This window comes from Barbus barbus (genome assembly GCF_936440315.1).
Source record: "Barbus barbus genome assembly, chromosome: 9".
NCBI lineage: Eukaryota > Metazoa > Chordata > Actinopteri > Cypriniformes > Cyprinidae > Barbus > Barbus barbus.
This window is the reverse complement of record NC_136737.1, coordinates 23,366,576-23,392,353: the sequence shown is the minus strand read 5'-3', so window position 1 is coordinate 23,392,353 and position 25,778 is coordinate 23,366,576. Positions and strand designations below refer to the sequence as shown.

The window sequence follows — 25,778 nt, the reverse complement described above, 5'->3', positions numbered from 1 at the left end:
TTTCGGCCACCACAGTTTGATCTTGCTTATTTTATTTTTGGACAGTCCCTTCTGTGTCATCTCCTTCCACTTCCTCTAGAACACCTTCATCTTCATCCTTGCTTGTACGCAAGTGTTTCCCGTTCCTTCTTTGTGTTTTACCAGAGTCTGTCACAATGTTGTAAGAACGAGGCTCCGTCCTTTGTTCTGTCACTACTGCTGGCTTCCATCCCCATGATGTTTCCACTCTGACGACTGATCGCGGCTGAATCACAGACAGAGGTTTGGCATGTCGGTTGTAGTAATGTGCTTGCCTCTGCTGTTGGAGCACCAACCTTTTCTTTACATCTTTAGGGTGCTTGGGTTTCAGAGCTAACAGTAAGTGTTTTAAGCAAAAAAAAAGAACTGTTCTTTCACATGTGGTGATTTTAAGAAACCTTTAAAGAAAAGAAGAAATAATTCTTGTTCACTTGTAAGCTGTGAACAAATTTAGGAAGTCACTGAATGGAATGATTTAGTGAATCACTCATAATATTCAGTAAAACTATATTCTGCAGACCCTGAGTGAAAGAAGTAGCAAAGTATTCCTAATAAAAATCAGCAGGTGTAAACAGTATTTCCTCTATGAAACTATATCTATATCTATCTATCTATCAACAATATCTGTTCTTCAGTACTGTTTGGAAATGGCAAGATATTGTAATGTTGTTAAAAAAATATCTCTCCAAGACAGCATTTACTTGATCAAAAATATACAGTGAAGACATTAATATTGTGAAATATTACTACAATTTAAAATAGGTGTTTCTGTCATTACTCCAGGCTTCAGTGTCACAATCTGTCAGAAATCAATACAATATGCTGATTTGATGCTGAAGAAACATTTCTTCTCAAAAGTGTCTGCTTCATTTTTTCACTGTTGAATAAAAAATGATTTAATTGTTTGAAATTGGAGCAATAATTTGAAATTGTATCAATGTCAAAGGCTTTTCTGTGATTTGTGATCAATTTAGTGCATTCTTAAAATAACTTAATTGTGATATTGTTATGGTTCTGTTGCTTACTATTTGCTTTTGTTGCATGACAATCAATTCTGGAAGACATGGGAGAAAGAGAAAAAGAGCTGTTGCAGCTGGTATTGTCAGCTTTTTATATTTTGCAGATTTTTTGTTAAACTTTAATGGATAATTGTATCAATTTTTTTTTATTCTAATCCACTTTCAGAAGAAGAATGCTCTACGCTTGTGCCTGAATCCTTTGGCGGGAAAAAGGTGAAAAAAAGCAGAACTAGGATATAAGGGTAAGAACTCTGATATGAAGCAAAGTACACATACCATGCTGTGTTTTAAATTATGTAACTATAATATTGATAACTATAAATTACTTCATTTCAGCAGATCGAACACTAATTGGGCCCTCTGTTTTTGACAAGGTAAGTACAATCAATTTTTGGTGATGATTCAAAATGCATATGATGGAATAGTTTGAATTCACTTATATTTTTCTTTAAGGAAAAGCTGTTAACAGATGATGACCCTCCATCATGCTTCATCTTCAAGGTGGTGAAAAAAATGTTATTTTCAGTGTTTTTTATTAACAGCCTGAGCTAACGGTTGCTATCTTATCAGTTATCAGGAGCATTGCTAAAGAAAATATTACTCAAAGTTGTCCTTGAAGAAGGAGATGCTGCCTACATGCCCCTGTCACTGGTTTGCAACAGGTTCAGGGATATAGTTGGACAAGGAAGCTTCAGGAATCAGGCACACTTCTTGTGGCTGGAAAGTAAGTATTAACATTGTGGTTTTTTTAATGCTTTATATGCTTTTTAATGCTCTTTTGTTTAATGCTCAAACAAAAGTGAAGAATATAACTCTTAACAGTATTCAGCATTTTCTGTGTCACACATTTACCTCCTGAGTGCAACTGCATCTCACTTTAATATGTTCCTTAGTAGGCTACTGTTGAAGAATTGTAGTAGTAAAATGTAATATCCAGAAATATGCTTGAATTACATTACACCTTTTGTCATACTTTGTGATGATGTCATTTTAAACCCTTTAATTGTAAAGAAGTGATTTCAGTGTTGACAGTGAATGATATTTGGATACAAACAATAATGACAAAACTGAAAGAATTTAAATTTAAACTATGAAAATGCATTATATTTTTTTAAACTACTATGAAATCCAGCCTACTTGCGGCATAAGCCCCACCGACTTGCTGTTGTTGTTGCCGTAAGCTCCTCGTCTCCGAGCTTGCAGCGATCACTACATGGCATCTCGCAGGTGGAGACTGTCCGTCCTCTCAAATTCTGAACAAAAACAAGGATCCATATGATTCTGCTACATGTGTGAGAGTTTGCACCATGAGAACCATGTATAGGCGAGTATAATGTTTTTGTCGTAATGCAGTAAGTTAGATCGTTGTTTTCCTTTATCACTGCTCCGACCATTTCTGCAAACGATCAATGTTACTTTTATTTTGTTGTTTGTTCATTTGAATAGTTCGTTTAAACACAAACAACAAAAATAGCTCCTTCTCTCATCTCTAATTTTAGACTGCCGTTCTGTGGCTGTGCTGCAGTATTGTTGATGTAAATGGATATATAACGTGCTTTTTACAGGTGCTGCTTCTTCTGTATCTTCTGTATTTGCAGTATTAGTAAACAAAGGTGAGTTTAGCCATTTCCATTGGATGTGTCAGTGTCCAAATATTTTTATCAGTACCAGAAATTATTATTTTTAAATGATTTACAAAGTCTTGACTTTTTTAGTGTGTCTGCAGGTCACTGTTGAGGGTAATGTCAGAGGCTCTGCTGTCTTGCCCTGTTCTTCTGTTGACAATCACCTTAAACAAGAAGATATAACGGTTTATTGGAGACATAATAGCAGCCAAAATGTTTATGACATAATTGAGGGTAAAGGATCGGTGGAGAAGCAGGACTCGGCGTACAAGAACAGAGCTGAAACCTTCCCTACCGAGCTATATGAAAGGAAACTTCTCGCTCAAACTCAACAACCTTCAATATAATGATGCTGGAAAGTATGTCTGCTACATCACAAAGGCACATCAAAATCCAAGCACGCAGCTTTTGGTCACAGGTATGTGAAATATGATCAACTTTGTTTTTTTAAACAAGTTTGTATTTATTTAATAATTTCCAACTTAAATACAGTTTGTTAATGACTGATTAACCCTATAAAGCCCACCATATCAAATTGCTAAGGCCTCTAAATTGAAAAACCTGCTGTACACAATCTACTACATGCCTATAATGATAGTTTATTCAAGTAAACAGTCTTTTACTATAACTGTAAAAACATCCACCTTCATTTCATGGTTCCTGTCTTTGTGTTTGATTTTTCCTCTGGGTGCTTGAATTTCTACCATTTACAAAATTAATCAGAAGTTCCCCTCTCAACAATTATTAACAACAATATTGTGGTCAATAAAACAATTAAATTACAATTAATATGAAACATGAACAAAGGTTAAAACAGGTTCCCTTCCAGGAACTTGAGCTGCGTCGAAAACGCTAGGGGAACGTCTCCAGCGTGACCGCGCTCTGAATCACATGTGTAATCTGTCCAATGGAAGGGCAAGACGTCACAGGCGGGTGACGTAATCGACCAGGAAGCATAAAAGCACGTGGGGTGGAACCGGCGGCCACAGTGAAGTGGCTTTAAGAAAAGAGCTAGAGCAGTGACAATTCCCATTTCCACCATCAGGGCAATAATTAATCATTTCCAATCAACATAAAATGTTACAAAACTGCCTGGAAGAGGGCGTGTGTCTATGTCGTCCTAATGCACGGTGAGAAGGAGAGTCTGAGTGGCTAAAGACTCTTCAAGGACCACAGCTGGAGAATTATAGAGAAAGGTTGAGTTTTGGGGTCAGAAAACCTTAAAAAATAATTGTCAAACAGCCCCTACATCACCACATGTTGTTTGGGAGGATTTCAAGAAAAATTCTCCTAGCTCATCCAAAAACAAACTCCAGCATATTCGGTTATCAGACAGGACTGGAACTTCAAATGGGACTGGCTTCTACAGTCAGATGAAACCAAAAATGAGTTTTTTAGCAGCAAACACTCAAGATGGGTTTGGTGAACACAGGGATAAACAGTACCACCCATGTTTACAATGAAATATACTGCTGTATTTTTTATGTTGTGGGCCTATATTTCTGCTGGAGGTCCTGGACATCTTGTTCAGACACATGGCATCATGGATTCTATCAAATACCAACAGATGAAAACTCAACAAGTGACTGACTCTGTTAGAAATCTTATAATGGGCCATGTTTGGATCTTCGAACCGTACAATAATCCAAACACAAACCTCAAAAACAACACAAAAGTGGGTCACTAGGCACAAAACCAAACGTATGCTATGGCCATTCCAGTCCTCTTACCTGCACCCTGTAGAAAATGAGTGAGGTGAACTAATGAGGAGAAGCACCAACATGGAGCCGGGAATCTAAAGGATCTGGAGTGATTCTGGATGAAGGAATGGTCTCTGATCTCTTGTCAGGTGTTCTCTAACCTCATCAGGCATTATAGGAGAAAATGTAGAGCAGTTAAACTGGCAAATGGAGGTTTCAAAAAGTATTGAATAAAAGGGTGCCGTTGTGGCCAATGTGTATTAGAGAAAAACATTTATTTCATAATGATATTCCCCCCCCCATTTAAAATTCTTATTATCCAATGAAAGGTTAGATTTTTGTGATTTTTTTAAATAAAGGATCAAAAGGATTAACAATGCAGATTTATTTCCACAGCCTTCTTTGATCATATTTACCAAGGGTGCCAATAATTGTGACCACGACTGTATTGTGACTCTTAACACTGTTATTTCAAAAGACATGCGACAAATGATAATTATAACTTGTTTATGATTATTATAAATGGTGCCCTAAATTAATTTCTGTTACACTAAATCCAAGGCAAACTTTGTGGTGGTGATGACTAGGTGGTCGCTAACTCAGTTGACAGAATGTTGGCACAAAGTTACTTTTCACTGATTCTTGAGATAAGGGACAAAACATGTCCTACAAACAAAAGTCCTCTTTATGTTAAAAATTATGAAATTCATCAAAATAAACATGCTAAGAACATCTGTATACTAAGGGCATTCAATGCTTTTATTTTTAATTTCTTTAGTATTATTTTAAATACGTGCTCTATACTTGAAAAAAATTTGTAATTTAGCCTGTCCTCAGCATGAGGTCACAATGTCAAACTGCCAAACAAAGTGTTTAAAAATGCAACAAATTTGAAAACACATAATTTTATATTGAAAGGCAGAGATCTGTAATATCAAACATTACAAAAAGTAAATCTTGAATTTCCCATAAAAAATACAATTCAAAGTTGTGTCCTCACTTTGCGTCAACTCCAGCCCCCTTACTTACTGAACACCATTATTTCATAACTGAAGACTTTACATTGTTATTGGATGGATCAAAAAATATCATGCTTTTTAATGCGGCTGACGAAGTTATGAAGGGAATAAATGTACATTTTTAGAAAAAAATTAAATAAAAATAAATTTCAGAAAAACCTGTTCCCTGGAACATGGTTTATTAGCTGAGAAATTTCTCTACAAATATATCAGTTTATAAAATGTATCATTACATAACAAAAACTGACATTTTAAAACCTGTTTTGTCCCTTATCTCAAGAATCAGTTTTATTTGTAATATTTTTAATGTCATTATCACCATTATTACAATAAAAAAAAAAGGAATTTCGGTTAGGCATAACTACAAAGTAAAAATCTCTTGTTTATGTTGTCCTTATGCACGTCCTGTTAATCTGTAAACCAATAGAGTTTAACCTTGTATGAAGAACAGGCAGCTTTTGCGACTTTTTGGCACACCTTTCGACAAGCCCATTTCTCTGACGTGCAGCCAACCTGTCTCCTCCCTGGTGCATCCTTGAAAAAAATCTGTACTACGCTGAACTTTGAACAGTACTTGAGCAGCTACTGATGACAGTTCACAAGTCCACAAGAGCACAAGTACTGAAAAGAAGGCATATCGAGAAACAGCTGTTGAGAGGAACTGGCGTTTTATGCAAGCCAAGACCCTTTCGACGAGGAGGACACGGTAAAAATATCTCTTATTACTGTGTTTTGACAAAATACTTAAGAACCATAATGTTTAAGTTATTTGACTACTGATAGAAGAACTAAATTTCCTGTCAGGTGAATTACTGCAGTTTTAAGTGAGGTTGCCATAATTGAGGTAAATTTACATCACTCACAATGTTTAACAGTTATCACCAACTTCAACATTTGGTAAACTATATTGTTTGAGGAAAGTTGAAATTTATTATTAATGTTGTCAAATTTCCACAATTAGGACTTAAACCCATAGGTAACCATACCAGTAATGTGTTGCTCATCATCAGTTTACAGTAAAACATGACAAGTCATCATGTGTCTATTACAGTTAAATATTACAAATATATCTCAGAAAAGTTAGTGATTTGTTTAAAATGTCTTTCAGGTATTCAGTGATCACAAAAAAACAACAACCTTTTTCACTTTCTGTTATGTCATCACGACACAAAAAGGAATATGCATGGAATTCAGGACAGAGGTGTCAGGTTCTCATAAATCACTTTATTAGTTTTTATCACATATTGCTATCTGGAATACTTGATTTATAATCGCCATCCAGTGGTTTATAATCGCCAACCTTCAGAGTGTTACTAGACCTAATAATCCTGTCAAGGTTTATTCTGCAATAACAATCAGCTGATTGCACATTATCCCTTAAATTAATTAGTGTTGTTCATTATTTAGTGTCCTAAAGGAAGAAGTAGAATTTTAATATTACAAGAATATTCAACATGTAAAGATACAGCATTTCACAATACACACCTGCTTAAGCACACAATAATGGGAGTATGACATGACACAGACAAGTTGTATTAATATCAAAAGCAATATCTAGATTTAGGTTTTGTAGCACATATAAGTGATTGAAAAAAAAAATCAACAAAGTAATTGTTTGTTTCAACAAATAGGAAGTTAAATGGACATGGGCTCAAATAACTAGCATGGTTCGTCAGCTTTTATAGTTTGTCAGATGTTCTTAGAAAAGAATATGTTTCTGTAAACTGTAAATCCTGTTAGACTGGATATACACCTATATAAGCAGGAAGAGTTCAAGTCTCTGGAGTTATAACTTGATACTCATACATCACTCAGATGCTGAACACAAGCTAAATATACAGTTGTCTAGAAAGCTAGACTTCATGATTTGTTATATACACATGCTCTTGCACATTTGAAAATGAAAATTAATCTTTTTCAGAATAATGAAGAGCTTCTAGAATAAAAGAGTGTCTCCAAACCTGATTAGTGAATCATTTGAGCTGTCTGATGCTCAGCAGTATGGGTAAGAAAACTAACAAAAAAATATATACTGTATATATCAGGGCACGTATTCACAAAACATTTTATCTTACCACTAAGAGTTTTCCTAAATAGCAAGTTTTTCGAGTTTTCTCTTAAAACCAATTCACAAAGCTTTTACTAAGGAATAGAGAGAAGCCTTAAGGTAAGAGTAAGGGTGGGTTGACCTTGTTGGTATGGATGATGTCAGCATGCTTACTAACTATACACACAGTGGCTGATAGGGGCAGGCTCTATCAGCGATTTATACATAGAAATATTGTAGAGCACAATATTCAAATAAATGTTTAAAAACAGAAATGTTAATTGCTACATTTATATAAATATTTTAAAATGTAGGCTAAGAGTCACTAATTAAACAAGTATACAGTCGTGGTCAGAATTATTGGCACCCTTGGTAAATATGATCAAAGAAGGCTCTGAAAATAAACCTGCATTATTAATCCTTTTGAGCTTTTATTTAAAAAAAAAAAAAATCGAACCTTTCATTGAACTAAAACAATTGAATAAAAGGGTGCCGTTAATTGTGACCAATGTGTATTAGAGAAAAACATTTATTTCATAATGATATTTCCTCCCATTTTAAATTCTTATTCTACAATGAAAGGCTAGATTTATTTATTTATTTTTAAATAAAATATCAAAAGGATTAACAATGCAGATTATTCACAGCCTTCTTTGATCATTGGCACCAAGGGTGCCAATAATTATGACCACAACTGTATGTTCAGATAATTGTCAGCCTCTTACATGTATGATTTTTGTAAACGATTAGTGAATATTCATATAAACAGCCTTTTAATTTCCAGAGTGGAATAATCATGGCTGATAGTAAGACATGCAAACATAAAAGAAAACCAAACTAGACACAAGAAGAGCTGTTCCCTATCGATACTCCACTCGTACTGCGTCTTGCTAAAGACGCTATGGGAAAAAGCCTTTTTTCTCCTTTACTGAAGCCTTATTCAATCACGCAGTGAAACTGCACGATCATTGGTTTGTGCAGTGTGATAAAACGAACCAATGTGTCGGCAGCGGAGCTGCACGAGCCTATGGCGACGGAGCCCGCCAGATCCCGCCAGAATGGGCGGGGTTATCTGGCTATATAATCAGCCGTCTCGCCATAGGATCCTCAGATTTCTTCTCCTTCAGCGACGACATCTTGCCTTCGCTGATCCCAAGAAGCCGCCATCGCCGTTGACACGCCTCGCAGCTGAGCCAGAGACCTCCTGCCTGCTGAGACGACGCTCTTCGCGCTCCAGCCCCGCAGAAGCCCCGGTCTGTTCGCTGCCGCCATCCGGCGAATTCACGCACTCTAAAAGAGCAAATTTAGGCGTTGTTTCAAATGCCTGGCCGACTTTGCGGCTCGTGCAGGGCTCCCCTGCACTCCGATGACGGCCACAGCGAGTGCGTTTCCTGCTTGGGGAAATCCCATGCAGATGCAGCGCTCGCTGACACTGAATGCTCGCACTGCGAGCGTTTCAGTCTCGCCTCTCTGCGCTCGCGGATCGCTTTCTTTTCAGAGAGCGATCCCGCCCCTCGCGCCCTCCCGTTTTCTTCCTCCCAGGCACCTGTGAGGAAAAAGCGGCGGGGCAGAGGATTTCAGTGCTTGGCTGAGAGCGAGCTCACGCCGGCTCGAGTCCCGCGTGCCTCGCTTTCGCCACAGAGAGAGCATTCTCCCGTCCTTTTTTCCCAGCCCGACCAGCGTCCCTCCGCTGCCGCGAGCGATCTGGTCTCGTTCGGAAAAAGTGACGAAGAGCTGGCCGATGACAGCATGTCATTGGCAGCTTCTGATGCGGAGGAGCTGTCGGGCTCTGCTGTAGACTCCGCCCTCCCGCATTCTTCAGCGCCCAGCACCGCTGCAGCTGGGATGGACGCCGAGCTCTTCCGTGTCCTCTCCAGAGCGGTTGAAGAGCTGGGACTGGATTGGTCTCCACCAGAGGAGCCCTCTCGCAGCCGTCTTGATGAGTGGTTCCTGCCGGGGCGCCGTCAGGCCCCTCTACAGCGACCCTCGCCGTTCTTCCCTGAAGTTCACGACGAGCTGACGAAATCGTGGCGCGCCCCCTACTCCGCCCGCCTCCGCACTTCCTCTTCATCCGCCCTCACTACAATTGACGGCGCTGAAGAAAAGGGGTACGGGAAAATGCCTCAACTGGATGAGTCAGTGGCTGCCCATCTCTGCCCACCCACTGCCATCGGCTGGAAGGCTAAAGCCGCCCATCCGTCCAAGCCATGCAGGACCACTTCAGCACTCGCTGGACGCTCCTATGCTTCAGCTGGACAGGCGGCGTCGGCGCTTCACTCTATGGCGGTTCTACAGGTCTATCAGGCCAAACTCCTCGCTGCTATGGACGAGTCTGAACCTGATCCTGCAACTCTCAGGGAGCTGAGAAGTGCGACAGACCTGGCTCTGCGCGCCACCAAGACCACCGCCCAGGCGATTGGACGGTCCATGGCCAGCCTAGTGGTGCTCGAGCGCCACCTGTGGCTCACGCTGACGGAGATCAAGGACGCAGACAAGGTTTCCTTCCTTGATGCACCGATTTCGCCTAGCGGCCTCTTTGGACCTGCGGTGGAGGGTTTTGCTGAACGCTTCACGGAAGCACAGAAGGCGTCGCAAGCCATGCGACACTTCCTGCCCAAGCGATCAAGCTCTTCTGCTGCCGCTAGTCGCCCCAAGCCTGTGCCGACTAAGCAGCCTGCGAAGCCCCCGCCTCCTGCCTCCGCCTCTCAGCCTGCCAAGGCTCCGCAGACGCGAGGGCGTTCTCGATCGGCCAGACGCTACCCCCATCCGCAGCGCCAGGGGCCCCGACCCAGGATTGTGTTGGACCCTGCGCCTCCAGCGTCTTCCTGATCTGCAGGCCAGGAAGAGGAGAGGACCAAGTCCCGCCGCGGCCGGACCGCCCGCCAAGCGGCCTCTCTTAAAAAACCTCTTGTCACTCCGCTCATCGCCGGGTGCAGAGCACATTGTGTCTGTTGCAAACACAGGGCCCGTACAAGCGTCCTTGCAACCGTCCGTTGTTATAATGGGCAAAATAAAACACAAACATTCTCAAAGAGAGAGCAAATTTCCTCTTCCTTCCATCACGAGCGTCCTGCCTCCGTGCAGTCGATCGCTCGAGTTTATCCAACCTCTTGCCACGCGGGCCGAGGCCTGGAGGGCCATCCCCGGAGTGTCAGAATGGGTTGTACGGATAATAGAACGAGGTTACTCACTCCAATTCGCTCGCAGACCCCCGCGCTTCAGCGGCGTGGTCTCCACTTCTGTAGACGGCAAGAACGCTCACGTTCTACGTTCAGAAGTGATGACGCTGCTGGAAAAGGGAGCCATAGAAATGGTTCCTCCAGCTCAGAGCGAATCAGGCTTTTACAGCCGTTACTTCCTCGTTCCCAAGAAGGACGGCGGCCTCCGGCCCATCCTCGATCTCAGACGCCTGAATCGCGCCCTCATGAGGAGGTCGTTCAGGATGATCACACTGAAGCAGATCCTCTCGCAAATTCGCTCAGAGGACTGGTTCTGTTCCCTGGACCTGAAAGACGCATACTTTCACGTCCAGATAGCCCCCCATCACAGACGATTCTTGAGATTCGCCTTCGAGGGAGTGGCTTATCAGTACACGGTCCTTCCCTTTGGACTGTCCCTGGCTCCACGCACTTTTACGAAGTGCATGGACGCGGCTCTTTCCCCTCTCAGGCAGATGGGAATCCGCATTCTCAATTACCTCGACGACTGGCTCATTCTGGCCCAGTCAGAGGTACAACTACTCTCACACAGAGCCCTCCTCCTCAGCCACTTAGAATGCCTGGGGCTCAGGGTCAATTTTGCCAAGAGCGCACTGTTTCCCAGCCGACGGGTGTCGTTTCTGGGAACAGTTTTGGACTCAGCTCAGATGAGAGCTGTGCTAGCGCCGGAACGCGCTCTGGCCATTCAAAAGCTTGCAGCCTCCTTCCAGAGCAGCACCGCTCGCCCCGTCAAAGCATTTCAGAGGATGCTGGGCCTCATGGCCGCAGCATCGCCGGTGCTACAGTTGGGCCTGCTTCACATGCGGCCACTTCAGCGCTGGTTGAAACCACGGGTTCCGCCCCACGCATGGCGACACGGTCGCCTACATATCAGGGTGAGCCAGGCCTGTGTAACAGCCCTAGCCCCCTGGAAGAACCCACAATGGTTCAGAAAGGGTGTGACCATAGGGATGGTCTGCAGCAGGAAAGTTGTCACGACAGACGCCTCCAACATGGGTTGGGGGGCGCTGTGCGAAGGCAAACCGACCTTTGGCCTTTGGTCGAAGGCGGAGCAGAACCTCCACATCAACTGCTTAGAGATGCTAGCAGTGTGTCGAGCCTGCCAGTTTTTCCTGCCAGAGCTAAGGGGACGACATGTGCTGATCCGCTCAGACAACATGTCAGTGGTGTCCTACGTAAATCACCAGGGAGGTCTCTCCTCGAAGCGCCTCTTCCTTATGGTAGAGCGACTTCTGGAGTGGGCTCAGCTCAACTTGCGCTCGCTGAGAGCAGCACATTTGCCGGGCAGATTGAACCAAGGAGCGGATATGTTATCACGGAGCAACGTCCCCTCAGAAGAGTGGATGCTCCACCCGCAGACGGTTCGAATGATCTGGAGAATCTTTGGCAAGGCCGAGGTAGACCTTTTCGCCTCCAAAGACAACTCTCACTGCCCAGCCTATTATTCGAAGGTCAAGGACGCGTTGGCCCACGACTGGCCCAACCTCCTCCTCTATGCATTCCCTCCGATCGCTCTGATTCCTCAGGTCATCAGGCGAATCAGGGAACAACGACACAAGGTCTTGTTGGTGGCCCCCCTGTGGGAGAACCAGCCTTGGATGTCAGAGCTGACCCAGCTGCTAACCGCAGCCCCCTGGCCCGTGCCCCTGAGACGAGACCTCCTCTCTCAGGCGAACGGTTTATTGTGGCACCCTCGTCCCGAACTGTGGGCGCTTTACCTCTGGCCGCTCAACGGGAGCCTACCAGCCTCCCAGAGCGAGTGCTAAATACCATTTCTGAGGCTAGAGCCCCGTCTACGAGACGCCTCTATGCCCTTAAATGGGCGGTTTTCTAAACCGCGGTGAGGACCCCCCTACATCTGAGTTGGCGGTGATTCTGTCCTTCCTGCAGGAACTGCTGGATAAAGGACGCTCTCCCTCCACACTCAGGGTGTTCGTATCGGCTATAGCGGCCTTCCACGCCCCTATCGCGGGCCAATCAGTGGGCAGGGACAATGTTATCGTCCGCTTTCTAAGGGGTGCCAAGAGGCTGAATCCGCTTCGGCCCCTTACTGTCCCTACGTGGGACTTACCCACTGTGCTGAGGGCCCTGAGGGGCCCTCCTTTTGAGCCGCTCCAGTCTACGAACCTTCGGTCGCTGTCGCTGAAGACTGCTTTGCTACTAGCACTAGCGTCAGTCAAGCGAGTAGGAGACCTGCAGGCGCTCTCTGTGAGCCCTGCCTGCCTGGAATTTGGGCCAAACGACTCCAAGGTCGTCCTAAAACCAAGGCATGGATACGTACCTAAGGTACTTTCCACTCCGTTCAGAGCTCAGGTCATCACACTCTCCGCGCTTCCTCCCTCTGAGGAGGACCGGGAGTTCATTCTGTTATGCCCTGTTAGAGCCCTACGGATCTACTTTGAGCGTTCCGCCTCCTTCAGGCGCACGGAACAGCTCTTTGTTAGCTTCGGTAACCGCGCCAAGGGGCTTCCGGTCACGAAGCAGAGACTCTCTAAGTGGATAGTGGATGCCGTTACGCTGGCTTACTCTTCCTTGGGCCTTCAATGCCCCATTGGAGTACGAGCCCATTCGACTAGAGGCATTGCCTCGTCGTGGGCCTGGTCTAGCGGTGTGTCCATTACAGACATTTGTGTGGCGGCCGGCTGGGCCTCGCCGTCCACATTTGCAAAGTTTTATAAGTTGGATGTACCGACCTTACAGGCCAAGGTCCTATCTGCTTAGATGAGTATGACTTATGTTGTGGGAACATCCCTAACGGAGATCTCTTGACTGCATGGGCACTCAAGCTCTCTGATGGGTTCCTTACATATCTCAGCCCTGAAAGTGCTGAGTATGCGAGGAATACATGGAATGACCCGGGCCGAGCGTGACCTCTATGAGCTCAGCTCGCTTTAGCCCGAGTATACTATTATACTTCCCTCTGAGCATGTAATGCTTATGGAGGTATTTTACACAGTCGTTCCTCTACCATAGCACGGCGTGATTGAATTGTGTTCCCATAGCGTCTTTAGCAAGACGCAGTACGAGTGGAGTATCGATAGGGAACGTACTCGGTTACTATCGTAACCTCGGTTCCCTGAGATACGGAACGAGTACTGCGTACTTTGCCGTGCCAGGTAGCTGCACGACTCAGTCGTCGCTTCAGTCGAAGTAAACCTGAGGATCCTATGGCGAGACGGCTGATTATATAGCCAGATAACCCCGCCCATTCTGGCGGGATCTGGCGGGCTCCGTCGCCATAGGCTCGTGCAGCTCCGCTGCCGACACATTGGTTCGTTTTATCACACTGCACAAACCAATGATCGTGCAGTTTCACTGCGTGATTGAATAAGGCTTCAGTAAAGGAGAAAAAAGGCTTTTTCCCATAGCGTCTTTAGCAAGACGCAGTACGAGTGGAGTATCTCAGGGAACCGAGGTTACGATAGTAACAGAGTACGTTACTTCTTGTCCAACTGGTTATTGAAAACAAGGAAATAATCAAAGGAAAATTGTCTCCGACAAGTTCTACAAGAGTCTTAATACCCCAGTGATTAAGGCGATATACCTTTTTTAAAAGCTCATTATTGTCAAATGTTTCTAAAATGTTTACATTCCAAGGCAGATTGTCTTAGTGACTTAGGAGTCCTCTTCACTGCTTCTAACGTTTCACAGATGCAGGAGCTAGTTTTAGTGCTAAAATGCTTTGTGAAATACAAAACTTTAGGAGTCATAAATTTAGGACAGACACGCCCATTATTTTTAAGATTTTCTCCTAAATCGGCGAGTTATGAGCTACTTTTAACCTTAAGATGTTTTGTGAAAACGGGCCCATATTTTTTCAATGATGAATGTAACTTGTTCTTATGTTACAAGTTATTGATCAATTTGAGAACTTTTTTGATGTTTATTCTAGATCACAGTCTGACCATTGTGTTATTTGGAAACTCTGCTGCAGTCCAGTTTCAAAGCGACAATTTTCTACTTGGAGAAATATTACCAGATATTGAAAATGTAGCAATATCCAGGACTGTTCCTTTGCAGATGAAAAAATCAGGACAGCACGTCTCAGTGATCAACCTAATTGGCTTACATGAGACTGCACTTGATCTGCATCCCCTCACTGGTCAACTAGTGAATGAAAATGAAATAATCACCTTCATCTTTGTTGTGCGACTGGGCCAGTTAACAGATGCTGATAAGCTGGGCATTGAGTGGCTTCAGAGAGTATTTGGTGATAGAGTACTTCAGTTTGTGATGATTCTCTTCACCTATGAGAGCCAGGAAGAGTCTGACTCTATAATAGATGATCTGAAGAAAAACTCTGCTCTGGAGCGGCTGATTGAGAAATGTGGTGGAAGATATCACACCTGCAGCAAGAACATGACCAACCAGTCAGAGATGACAGACCTGATGAACAGGATTGAGCAACTGTTTATTGATAATAAACAGCAGTGCTACACCAGTGAGAAGTACAACACAGTGTTGAGAGAAAGAGAAGACCTGCAGAAAAGGACATGTCAAAGTGGTAAGAACACAGATTTGGTTTCATTGATCTTATGTTGGTTCTCTGACACATTTATTTACACCTGATTCTAAAACTTTCATTTATTATTCACCAATTGTGCTTGTAACAGATATTAAATTGTGCCAAGATTTAGAATCACCATTCAGCTTTTAATGAGATAAAAGAACATCTAAAATTGATGAACAGACTGGACCAGACAAATATGTTCCACTTATAAAGCTAGATCCAAGAACAGGAAAAAGGCTTTTAAAAAACAAATAACTAATTAACAAACAGAAAACACTTGGCGATAATAAAACCAAAAAGACATGAAACTCAGAAATGTCTACAACAGTATTGTAGACAGAGCTGGGTAGATTACTTACAAATTGTAATCCGTTACTGATTCCAGATTACATGACAAAAAATGTAGTCAGTAATGTAATCCGTTACATTACACATTTTAGGTAATATAATCAGATTACTTTTAGATTACTTTTGATTTAACTCGTTTATCACATCGATTTAAATAGCATTATCTTGTACCATAATGATGTAAAAAATGCAGAGAGTAAGAAAACTTGTTCCATTCATTGTAATTTACAACATGAAGTGCATTAAACATTGTTACACCAAGGTTTCCCAAACTAGGGTTCGTAAAGGAATTGCAATGGGGTTGTGAGTTTAATGAAAAGCTGAAAATTAATGAAATCATAAAAAATTTAAATGAAAATAAATCATTTTAAAACAAACTCCCTTTTGAGGAAAGTCTCTTCACTCAGAGGCCATATTTGCAATGCCTCAAGGCAGCTCGTACAAGACCTCTCTTAATGAATGGAGGAATCCTGAAATCACAATTAAATTACATGTCAAATCAGCAACAAAAATCTGAAATTAATTGCCCCATGAATGTTGTTTCTTATGCTCAAATAGTGTTTAAAAAGCTTATTTTTCCAGCCAAAGCGCATTCAGTCATAACGTGCTTATAACTGCGCATGTGCATTGGCTGGTCTAGTCAGGTTTCTATGGGAAATTTGGCTCTTTTATTTCGAAGGTGGGACTATTCCTCCATATTGTATGTTACAGTTTCTCCCATTCATAAGTATAGGAGTGAACCGTCTTTGTATTTCTATAGTCTTTGTTTTAAATAAAACACTTACTAAAAAAGATGAAATATTTTTATTTACCTGCATACCATGTGATCATTAATCAACATCAAAGAAACCGTGAACATGCAAATGTGATACTTAATTATTGAAATTTTTATTTTAAAATGTATGGGGTACTTAAAGCAAATATACACTCACCTAAAGGATTATTAGGAACACCATACTAATACTGTGTTTGACCCCCTTTCGCCTTCAGAACTGCCTTAATTCTACGTGGCATTGATTCAACAAGGTGCTGAAAGCATTCTTTAGAAATGTTGGCCCATATTGATAGGATAGCATCTTGCAGTTGATGGAGATTTGTGGGATGCACATCCAGGGCACGAAGCTCCCGTACCACCACATCCCAAAGATGCTCTATTGGGTTGAGATCTGGTGATTGTGGGGGCCATTTTAGTACAGTGAATTCATTGTCATGTTCAAGAAACCAATTTGAAATGATTCGAGCTTTGTGACATGGTGCATTATCCTGCTGGAAGTAGCCATCAGAGGATGGGCACATGGTGGTCATAAAGGGATGGACATGGTCAGAAACAATGCTCAGGTAGGCCGTGGCATTTAAACGATGCCCAATTGGCACTAAGGGGCCTAAAGTGTGCCAAGAAAACATCCCCCACACCATTACACCACCACCACCAGCCTGCACAGTGGTAACAAGGCATGATGGATCCATGTTCTCATTCTGTTTACGCCAAATTCTGACTCTACCATCTGAATGTCTCAACAGAAATCGAGACTCATCAGACCAGGCAACATTTTTCCAGTCTTCAACCGTCCAATTTTGGTGAGCTCGTGCAAATTGTAGCCTCTTTTTCCTATTTGTAGTGGAGATGAGTGGTACCTGGTGGGGTCTTCTGCTGTTGTAGCCCATCCGCCTCAAGGTTGTGCGTGTTGTGGCTTCACAAATGCTTTGCTGCATACCTCGGTTGTAACGAGTGGTTATTTCAGTCAAAGTTGCTCTTCTATCAGTTTGAATCAGTCGGCCCATTCTCCTCTGACCTCTAGCATCAACAAGGCATTTTCGCCCACAGGACTGCCGCATACTGGATGTTTTTCCCTTTTCACACCATTCTTTGTAAACCCTAGAAATGGTTGTGCGTGAAAATCCCAGTAACTGAGCAGATTGTGAAATACTCAGACCGGCCCGTCTGGCACCAACAACCATGCCACGCTCAAAATTGCTTAAATCACCTTTCTTTCCCATTCTGACATTCAGTTTGGAGTTCAGGAGATTGTCTTGACCAGAACCACACCCCTAAATGCATTGAAGCAACTGCCATGTGATTGGTTGATTAGATAATTGCATTAATGAGAAATTGAACAGGTGTTCCTAATAATCCTTTAGGTGAGTGTATTTGGTGAATAAGGTTTAGATGTTTTTTCATGCCCTCTTAGATCCATTGTGACACTAAAACAAATTCTTTGTATGCACAAGCATACTTGGCAATAAAGCTCATTCCGATTCTGATGAGAAAAAGTTTTGGAATGCCTGCACTACATGTAACTAAGAAATAACGTGAATATGTGCATTTTAATTAGTTATAATTAATAATACGTGGTTAAAAAATCTACAGAGTAATAAAAATGGGGTGGTGATGGCGCAGTGGATAAGACACATGCCTTTGGTGTGAGAGACCCGGGTTCGAATCCACTGTGAGACACCAATGTGTCCCTGAGCAAGACACTTAACCCCTAGTTGCTCCAGAGGCGTGCGACCTCTGACATATATAGCAATTGTAAGTCGCTTTGGATAAAAGCGTCAGCTAAATGAATAAATGTAAATGTAAAATGTAATTCAAATACAAATTAATGTGTTCAATAGTTGATGCAATGTTGAAACCCTTCTTAAAATGAAATGATTTTTGTAAATCCAGTGGTCAAATGCTGTCACCACCTGACTAATGACTGATCTTTGTGTGAATGTCCACAAAACTGGACTATATATGCATATTTAATGTGTATATAATCGGTAGGCTATTTTAGAGGGGAAAATTTAAAAGATGAAAAAGAGAAATTAGGGAGAATAAATGAATTATGAATAATGTATAGCTATTGTGTGAATAACATGCAATCATGTAATCCATAAAAAAGTAACTGTAGTCTATTTACGAGTATTTTAAAATGTACTTAATTTTTGGAATCTGATTACATAATCCAGATTACAGGTAATCAGTTACTACCCAGCTCTGATTGTAGATTCAAATATGTTGGTGTTTTGTTAAATTAGACTGTACAAGTGGGTTATATATAAGACTAAATTACACTAGTGTAAAATTGATGTGCACTCATATGAGACTTAGAAAACTGCAGACATATCAGTCATATCCAAAAAGATTTTGTGTTATTGTTTAACTTTAAATTTAATCAAATTTCAGTTCCATTTTTATATTTCTCTCACCTTCCTTCACAAGATCCACCCACAATTATTGGTAAGAGTATGGACTACACATCAACAACAGAGAGAAGGACACGTGAGGTAAGTGTAGTGTAAAAATAGAATATGAAAAGGAAGTTAGAAAGAATTCCGTGAATGTAGACATACAGCTTATAGAAGTATTTATTTTTAACCAAATGGTTCCTTGTCATATATTTTTTACTTGACCTTTTATGTTTTTGGAGCTGTCTAGTATAGTTGCTGGTAAATGTAATGCAAAGAGTCTTATTTTTCTTGGGTATTTTTTTTTATCAACTTTTAGTCCGCATTACAAAAAATGTCTATATTTATTTCAATTAACTGTAAATTATGTTGTAAGCTAATTGCTTGTTTATTTACAGGGAGATGCCCAATCAATAGATAGTGCAAGACTGAATCAAATCAAAAGAAATGAAAAGAAGAAAGAAGTAGAGCATCTATTTAAAAGGCTTCATCTTTATGACAGGCATCAATGTAAACTAAGAGCTGCAGATTTTCTTCAGTTAACTGCACATTCTTTACAGTCTCGCGAGTTTTGTGCTGAGGAGGACCTCTTTCAGACTTTCCTACAAAAACTTATGATGATGAACTACAGAGCAAGATACATTAAAACTAAAGAGACAAATAAGCAGCATGACAGACGACAAACAAACAATGACTTATTTAATGGTGATGCCAATATTTTTAGAGAAATGTCTTTGTTTTCTCAAGGAAAAAGCAAGAAAGTTGCTATTCACCCAATGGATGTTCAGATGGCTGTGTTTCATTGTGCTGATAATTTCCTGAAGCAGCTGATGGTGACTAAACTGTCTCAGTGTCAGTACGCTGTGCCTCTGCTTGTTCCTGATCCATTCACACAAGAGATTGAGTTTCCTCTTTGGACATTCAGACAAATCAACAAGAGCTGGAAGATGAAAGATGCCAAAAATGAAATAATCAGCAAAATCCAACCTGTCTGGAAGACAGGAACACCTATGGTGTCTTTCGTTAGGTATGACACACTCTCTTCATCCAAATCTCAGCTGATGAACAGTCTCATCAATGAGAAACACAACACGTTCTTCCACAGAAACTGCCCAGGCAGCAGCAAAACCAGACTATTGATGGATGGAGTGGTGGAGATCGCCTGGTTCTGCCCTTCTGGAAAAGACACAGATAAATTCAGTCAGTGTATTGCTTTCTGTAACCTTCATGGTGATGCAGGAAACAATGAGAAACAGCTGCAGATCCTCACTGAAATGGCCTCAGTCAATGTTGTTATTCTACCAAGACTTGACCAGAATGACAAGAGTGGAGAACAGATTCAAGAACTGTACAGGGACAGAAAGCCACTTATTTGTCTTTTTACGGAGGATGAATCTAGTGTAACTGAGATGAGGAGTGGGAAATACAAAATTGGATTAAAAGAAAGAAATCAGTCAGAAGTATCTGAAGAACTTGAACAAGCTATAAATGAATGTCTCTCATTCTTATCGGCAGAATCACCTTCTGTTTTCAGACTTAAGGATGTGTCCAGACACTCAGGTATCAGAGTAGATGAGAAATATAATGATGGCTGCAGGACAGGAAAAGAAGATGCACAGAAGATGATGAAATTACTGAAGGATAAAAATGTGACAGAAATTAAAAAATCATTTCTGTCCTGTCAGGGGAAACTGTGGCATCAGTGGTGTATGAAAAACAAAGAACTACATCGATCTCAGGGAAATGAAATACAAATGGAAATAAAAAAGAAACAAGAGATGAAGAAAATACGTGAAGAGCAGCATGTGTTGGACATTGGTGAGTTCATGAAGTTCTTTATTACAGAAATTAATTCAAAATCTCCAAATGAGAAGATATTTTTTCTGAAATGGCTTGCAATCCTCCTGGATGAATATACCTCTGCTGACCTTTCTGCTCTACATCACAAGTATGATGAAAAGTGGTCAGAAGTCTTAAAACTAAAAGAGAACAATGAGGGATCTGAGAACCAGATGGCAATAAATTTGTCCAATGAACAACTTGAACTTGATAAGATATCAGAAGCACTCCAAGCTGCAACCTTTGGCTTGGAGCACATCCTACGGGAGATTGGTCAGATCTATGAATCATGTACATCAGTGAATAAGAACAAGGAAGGCCTGCCGTGTGATTTTTCTTCTCTCCCAAGTCTTGCAGCAGAGATGATGATCTCTGGATTTCCACTGGAGCTGATGGATGGAGATGCTGCTCATGTTCCTTTGGTCTGGGTTACTGCTGTTCTACATGAACTCATCCAGAAACTGGGAGATAAGAGAGTCTTTGTGCTGTCAGTTTTAGGGATTCAGAGCTCAGGGAAATCCACTATGCTGAATGCCATGTTCGGACTCCAGTTTGCCATCAGTGCTGGCAGGTGCACCAGAGGAGCTTTCATGCAGCTGGTCAGAGTGTCAGATGAGATGAAAGGACAACTGAAGTTTGACTATATTCTGGTTGTTGATACTGAGGGGCTTCGTGCTCCAGAACTATCTGGGAGGTCAGCAAGACATCAGGACAATGAAATGGCCACATTTGTTGTTGGTCTTGGTAATCTGACATTAATCAATATCTTTGGAGAAAACCCATCAGAGCTGCAGGACATTCTTCAGATCGTTGTTCAGGCCTTCATGAGGATGAAGAAGGTCAGACTGAATCCCAGTTGCATGTTTGTTCATCAGAATGTTACAGAAGTCACAGCCGGGGAGAAAAATATGGAGGGAAGAAGACGGCTGCTGCAGACACTGGATGAAATGACAAAACTAGCTGCTAAAGATGAAGTCTTTGATGCAGAATGTTTCAACGATGTTATTACTTTTGATATACAGAAAGATGTTAAATATTTTGCACAGCTCTGGGAGGGAAGTCCACCGATGGCACCTCCAAACCCATCATACTGTGAAAACATCCAAGAGCTAAAGAAAACTTTTTTTAGCCATGCCTCAAAATCATATGGCTTAGAGCTGACACAACTTAAACACCGTATTAATGATCTCTGGGAAGCATTGCTGAATGAACGATTTGTTTTCAGCTTCAAAAATGCTCTGGAAATAGCAACATACCGAAAACTGGAGACAGAATACAGCAAGTGGTCCTGGAGTCTTCGTAGAACCATGCTGGATATAGAGAACAAACTCTACAACAACATAGAGAATGAAACAATTAATATAGTTCCAGAAATTGATCTTCAAGAGAACTTAAATGTGAAAAGTGAAGAAGTAGAAAAATCAATGTCAGAATTCTTTGAGAAAGACAAAGATAAAGATATATTGATACAGTGGAAAATATCATTTTATATCAAAATCAAAGATCTTCGAGAAAATATATTGAGAGAATCAACAAGGAAATTAAATGAGATTCTTCAGCAGCGAGAATTGAAGAAAAGGATTGATGCTCAGAGGACACATCATGAAAATGATCTCTTGGAAAAGAGCAAAGAACTTGCAATAAAACTCAAAGACAAAGCAAATGATGAAAAAATCCTGAAAAAAGAGTTTGATTCCTTTTGGAAAGAGTGTGTTAAGAAGATTACTGCAGAAACTCCTCGAATCAAAGACATTAATGTAATAGGAGACATGAAGCAACTCCTCAGTGACTATGAAAGTATCCCTGTAGAGGCCTGGAAGAACAGCAGGAATATTTTCTCTGTGCAACATTATTCAGATTATGTACAGAAACTCAGAGGAGTTACAGAACATGCCGTCAGATCAGCTAAACTGAAGTTTGAGGTTGAAACCCAAATTAAAACCTTAGTCAGTGATATTGCTCAACATGCAGACCAAACAGTCATATCATATAACATTTCAAAGACTGGTTACAACAAAACCTACATTCAAGAACTCGCAGATTATATCAAAGCAAGAGTAGCAAAATATGAGCAAGGTTCCAGGAACTTTGTATTCATGAAGGAATTTTACATGGATTTGGTCATTTCCATCTGTAAGAGAATAAACAAGGTAATTACTTACCAGCACAAAAGGTTCAGGGAAGCCAACGATCCTGTTTTATACTTTGAACAGAAGAGCAAAGAGTACTATAGTATTTTCCAGAAATACTGTCAAGGTGCAACATCAGCTGCCATTTTTGGTGAGATCATCTGTCAGAAACTGAAAGAGCCCATTCAAAAGAGTGTCTACAAAGATACTGCCAGAGATTTGACTAATGAAATTAAAACAAACTGTGAATCACTAAATGGAAACAGATCTAAACTAGAGAAGCACATTCTCAAGAGGTTGGCAGAACAGGAGGATTTTGACAAGTACATTACATACTTTGATTATCCCAGAGACCACTTAAAGAGTTTCATCAGAGATGAAGTCAGTCAGTACATCACTGATAAGTTTGAAGCCAGTGTTCGCCCCAAGATGAAGGAGAACATTGAACTCCTGCAGCAGAAGATCATGGAAGCAGCTCATAGAGCAACTACAGTGGTCAACACGACCAGTGGAGATGTTCAGAAGTGGCTGGATAATTTCACACTGCAGCTCTCAGATGTGCTGATTTTCTCTATAAAAGAACTGAGTGGAGTGAGTCATGATGGTGTTGATGATTTCAAGCTCCTAGAAGATGTGATAAGCAAATTACTTGTTTCAGTATCATCTGAAATACAGCGTAAATTCAGCATAGAGACATTTCCAGAAAATGTGGAACAGAAGGACAGACCAGATGAGATTCTGATTGATCATCTCTGTCAGTGCTGCTGGGTTCAGTGTCCGTTCTGTGCAGCCACCTGCACCAACACAATAGAAAACCATTCTGGAGATCACAGTGTTCCTTTCCATCGAGTGGATGGACTCACTGGTAGCTGTTATGATGAAACAAACTGTCTCGGTGCAGATTTTTGCACAGATTTAGTGAGAACTAGTAAAATGTTTTATACTGGCCAGTGGTTTCTATGCAGAGAGTACAGAGATGCAGGAAATGTTTATGCAGAATGGAGCATCACCCCTGATTTCTCTGAGCTGCCATATTGGAAGTGGTTTGTGTGCAGATTTCAGGAAGATCTGGAAAAACACTTTAAGAAAACATTCCACATGTGGGATGTGATTTCATATGAATGGAGCCGATATTCAAAAGAGCAAGCTATCGAGAGTTTGGAAGAATGCATCTAATGACAAATGAAAATGACTCTCATGTATGCAGTAGTGACTCCTGGCCATAAAACAGACATGCCAGCTAATTACTGACCTGATGCAGACACATATAGGTGAAGCTGACTGATATCATCTTGGTCTTGAGTGAGAAGGTAATGTGAAAATAAGCGGGGCAGTCTCAAAACTGCCCAAATGGCTCTCAATGGGAGCGTGTTTCAGTTCCATTTTTCACCACAGATTTACATTGTAAAATTTGTGGGGCACTGTTGTGTTCAGGAGGACGCCGGCACGACTGCCTCACTTAGTATTGTATGTGCCTGCCGAAGCTTGCGATTAATTTTAATATATCCTGTGCATTTTATGACTTAAAATTGTCAGGAAATCTGAAAAATATTTGTTTCAGAATGGTGAACACATTTACAGTTCATTATTTATTCCGTTTGTATAGAAGTCTATGTTTTGGTTGAATATTTTGGTGGGGCTCTGCCCCACCTGCCCTTACAGACAAGCTGCACCTGCATGCAGGTGTTTGATTCATAGACCACAATTTGTGAATTTGAGGGTTTTTAAAAAAAAATGTTAGCTGGGAATATTCAGGTTTTATTTCTATAAAGGACATAAATGAATGTTATACTGTATATAAATTACATAGAATTTTGTTCTCTCTACCCCTGTACTTCACTGCTTTCCGAACCAAATGTATTACCATTTTTCAAAACTGTGGGAAAACCAATGTGAAATAGTTTGCTGAAATAGTTTCATGACATTTTAAGATGAATCATTTATCTACAGTTCTGTTAGCTACTAATGACAGATTAAATTCTACATGTAAATTTGTTTAAATAACAGATTTAAAACATTTTATGAATTAATAAAATATAAGTTTGAATGTATCTAGTGTTATGTAAAAAAAAAGAATGGTCAGAATATGTTTAAGCGGTCCTTAATTGTTCGGCAAACATAAAAGTACCTAGGTCTTAAAAACCAAGGAGTTTGTGTGACTATCATGAATGTCCTACAGAGGACAGCAGAGCTTTTGTAATGAATATGGACCCTTTTTACAATTCTTGGTTATAGTAGGGTAAATTTAAAGGGTTAGTTCACCCCCCCCACACACACAAAAAAAAGCCTGTGTTTTACTCACACTTGAGGCATCCTAGGTGTATATGACGTTCTTCTTTCAGACGAATCCAATCGGAGTTATATTAAAAATTATCCTTACTCTAAGCTCTATCATTGCAGTAGGTGGGTGCTTTTTTCAAAAGTTCACAAGACGTCTGCTGCTCTTACTGCTGCTAAAAAGGTTATTTTAAAACTGTGGCTGGATCCATCTATCCCATTTAGATTGATGTGGATGTCATACTTGCTGGACATTGCCTGTTTGGAGTGTACCACGGTCAAAATACATGGTGCCACCAGAAAGACAATACAATTTTGGTTGGACAATTTATCAGACCTCTCGAAATCCTGAGATGACATATATTTATGTAATTTTATTTATCACTTTTTTATTTATATATATATATATATATATATATATATGGGCAGATCTAGGGCACTGCTGTAAAAAGTTGTAAATCAAAAATCTGTAATAAATAAAGAATAAAAAAAAAAAAAAAAAAAGTTCACAAGACGTTAAATAAAGTGCACGCATCCATAATGAAACTGCCTCACACGGCTCCGGGGGGTGAATAAATGCCTCCTGTAGCGAATCGATGCATTTTTGAAAGAAAATATCCATATTTCAAATATATTAAACACTTTTCTCTCACTTCCGCTATTTGTCATAAGCGGAAGCCGTTCCGGTGGATAATGCAGGACGTATGTAGATATGATAGTGTCGCGAGTTTATTTACAGGAGCAAAGGAAGCAAAGTTTCCCCTCTTGGCTTATATCAAATTTGTCCTTCATTTTTCTTTACAAATCCTCATTTTGTACTTCTAATTTGTGACCGGCATTTTGTTCTCTCTCCGCGTT

The 25,778-nt window shown here is 41.0% G+C and overlaps 1 protein-coding gene across 1 annotated transcript; it reads left to right on the top strand.

Annotated features, from left to right (window-relative positions):
* Positions 1 to 5,923: 5,923 nt before the first annotated feature.
* Positions 5,924 to 23,819, top strand: LOC306875273 (interferon-induced very large GTPase 1-like; the record flags this gene model as incomplete). Its single annotated transcript, XM_079425746.1, has 5 exons — positions 5,924 to 6,087; positions 7,303 to 7,386; positions 14,539 to 15,150; positions 18,710 to 18,774; positions 19,074 to 23,819. Exons 2-5 carry the CDS (start codon positions 7,371 to 7,373, stop codon positions 23,817 to 23,819), a joined length of 5,439 nt encoding a protein of 1,812 aa, XP_079281872.1. The 5' UTR covers positions 5,924 to 6,087; positions 7,303 to 7,370.
* Positions 23,820 to 25,778: the final 1,959 nt, after the last annotated feature.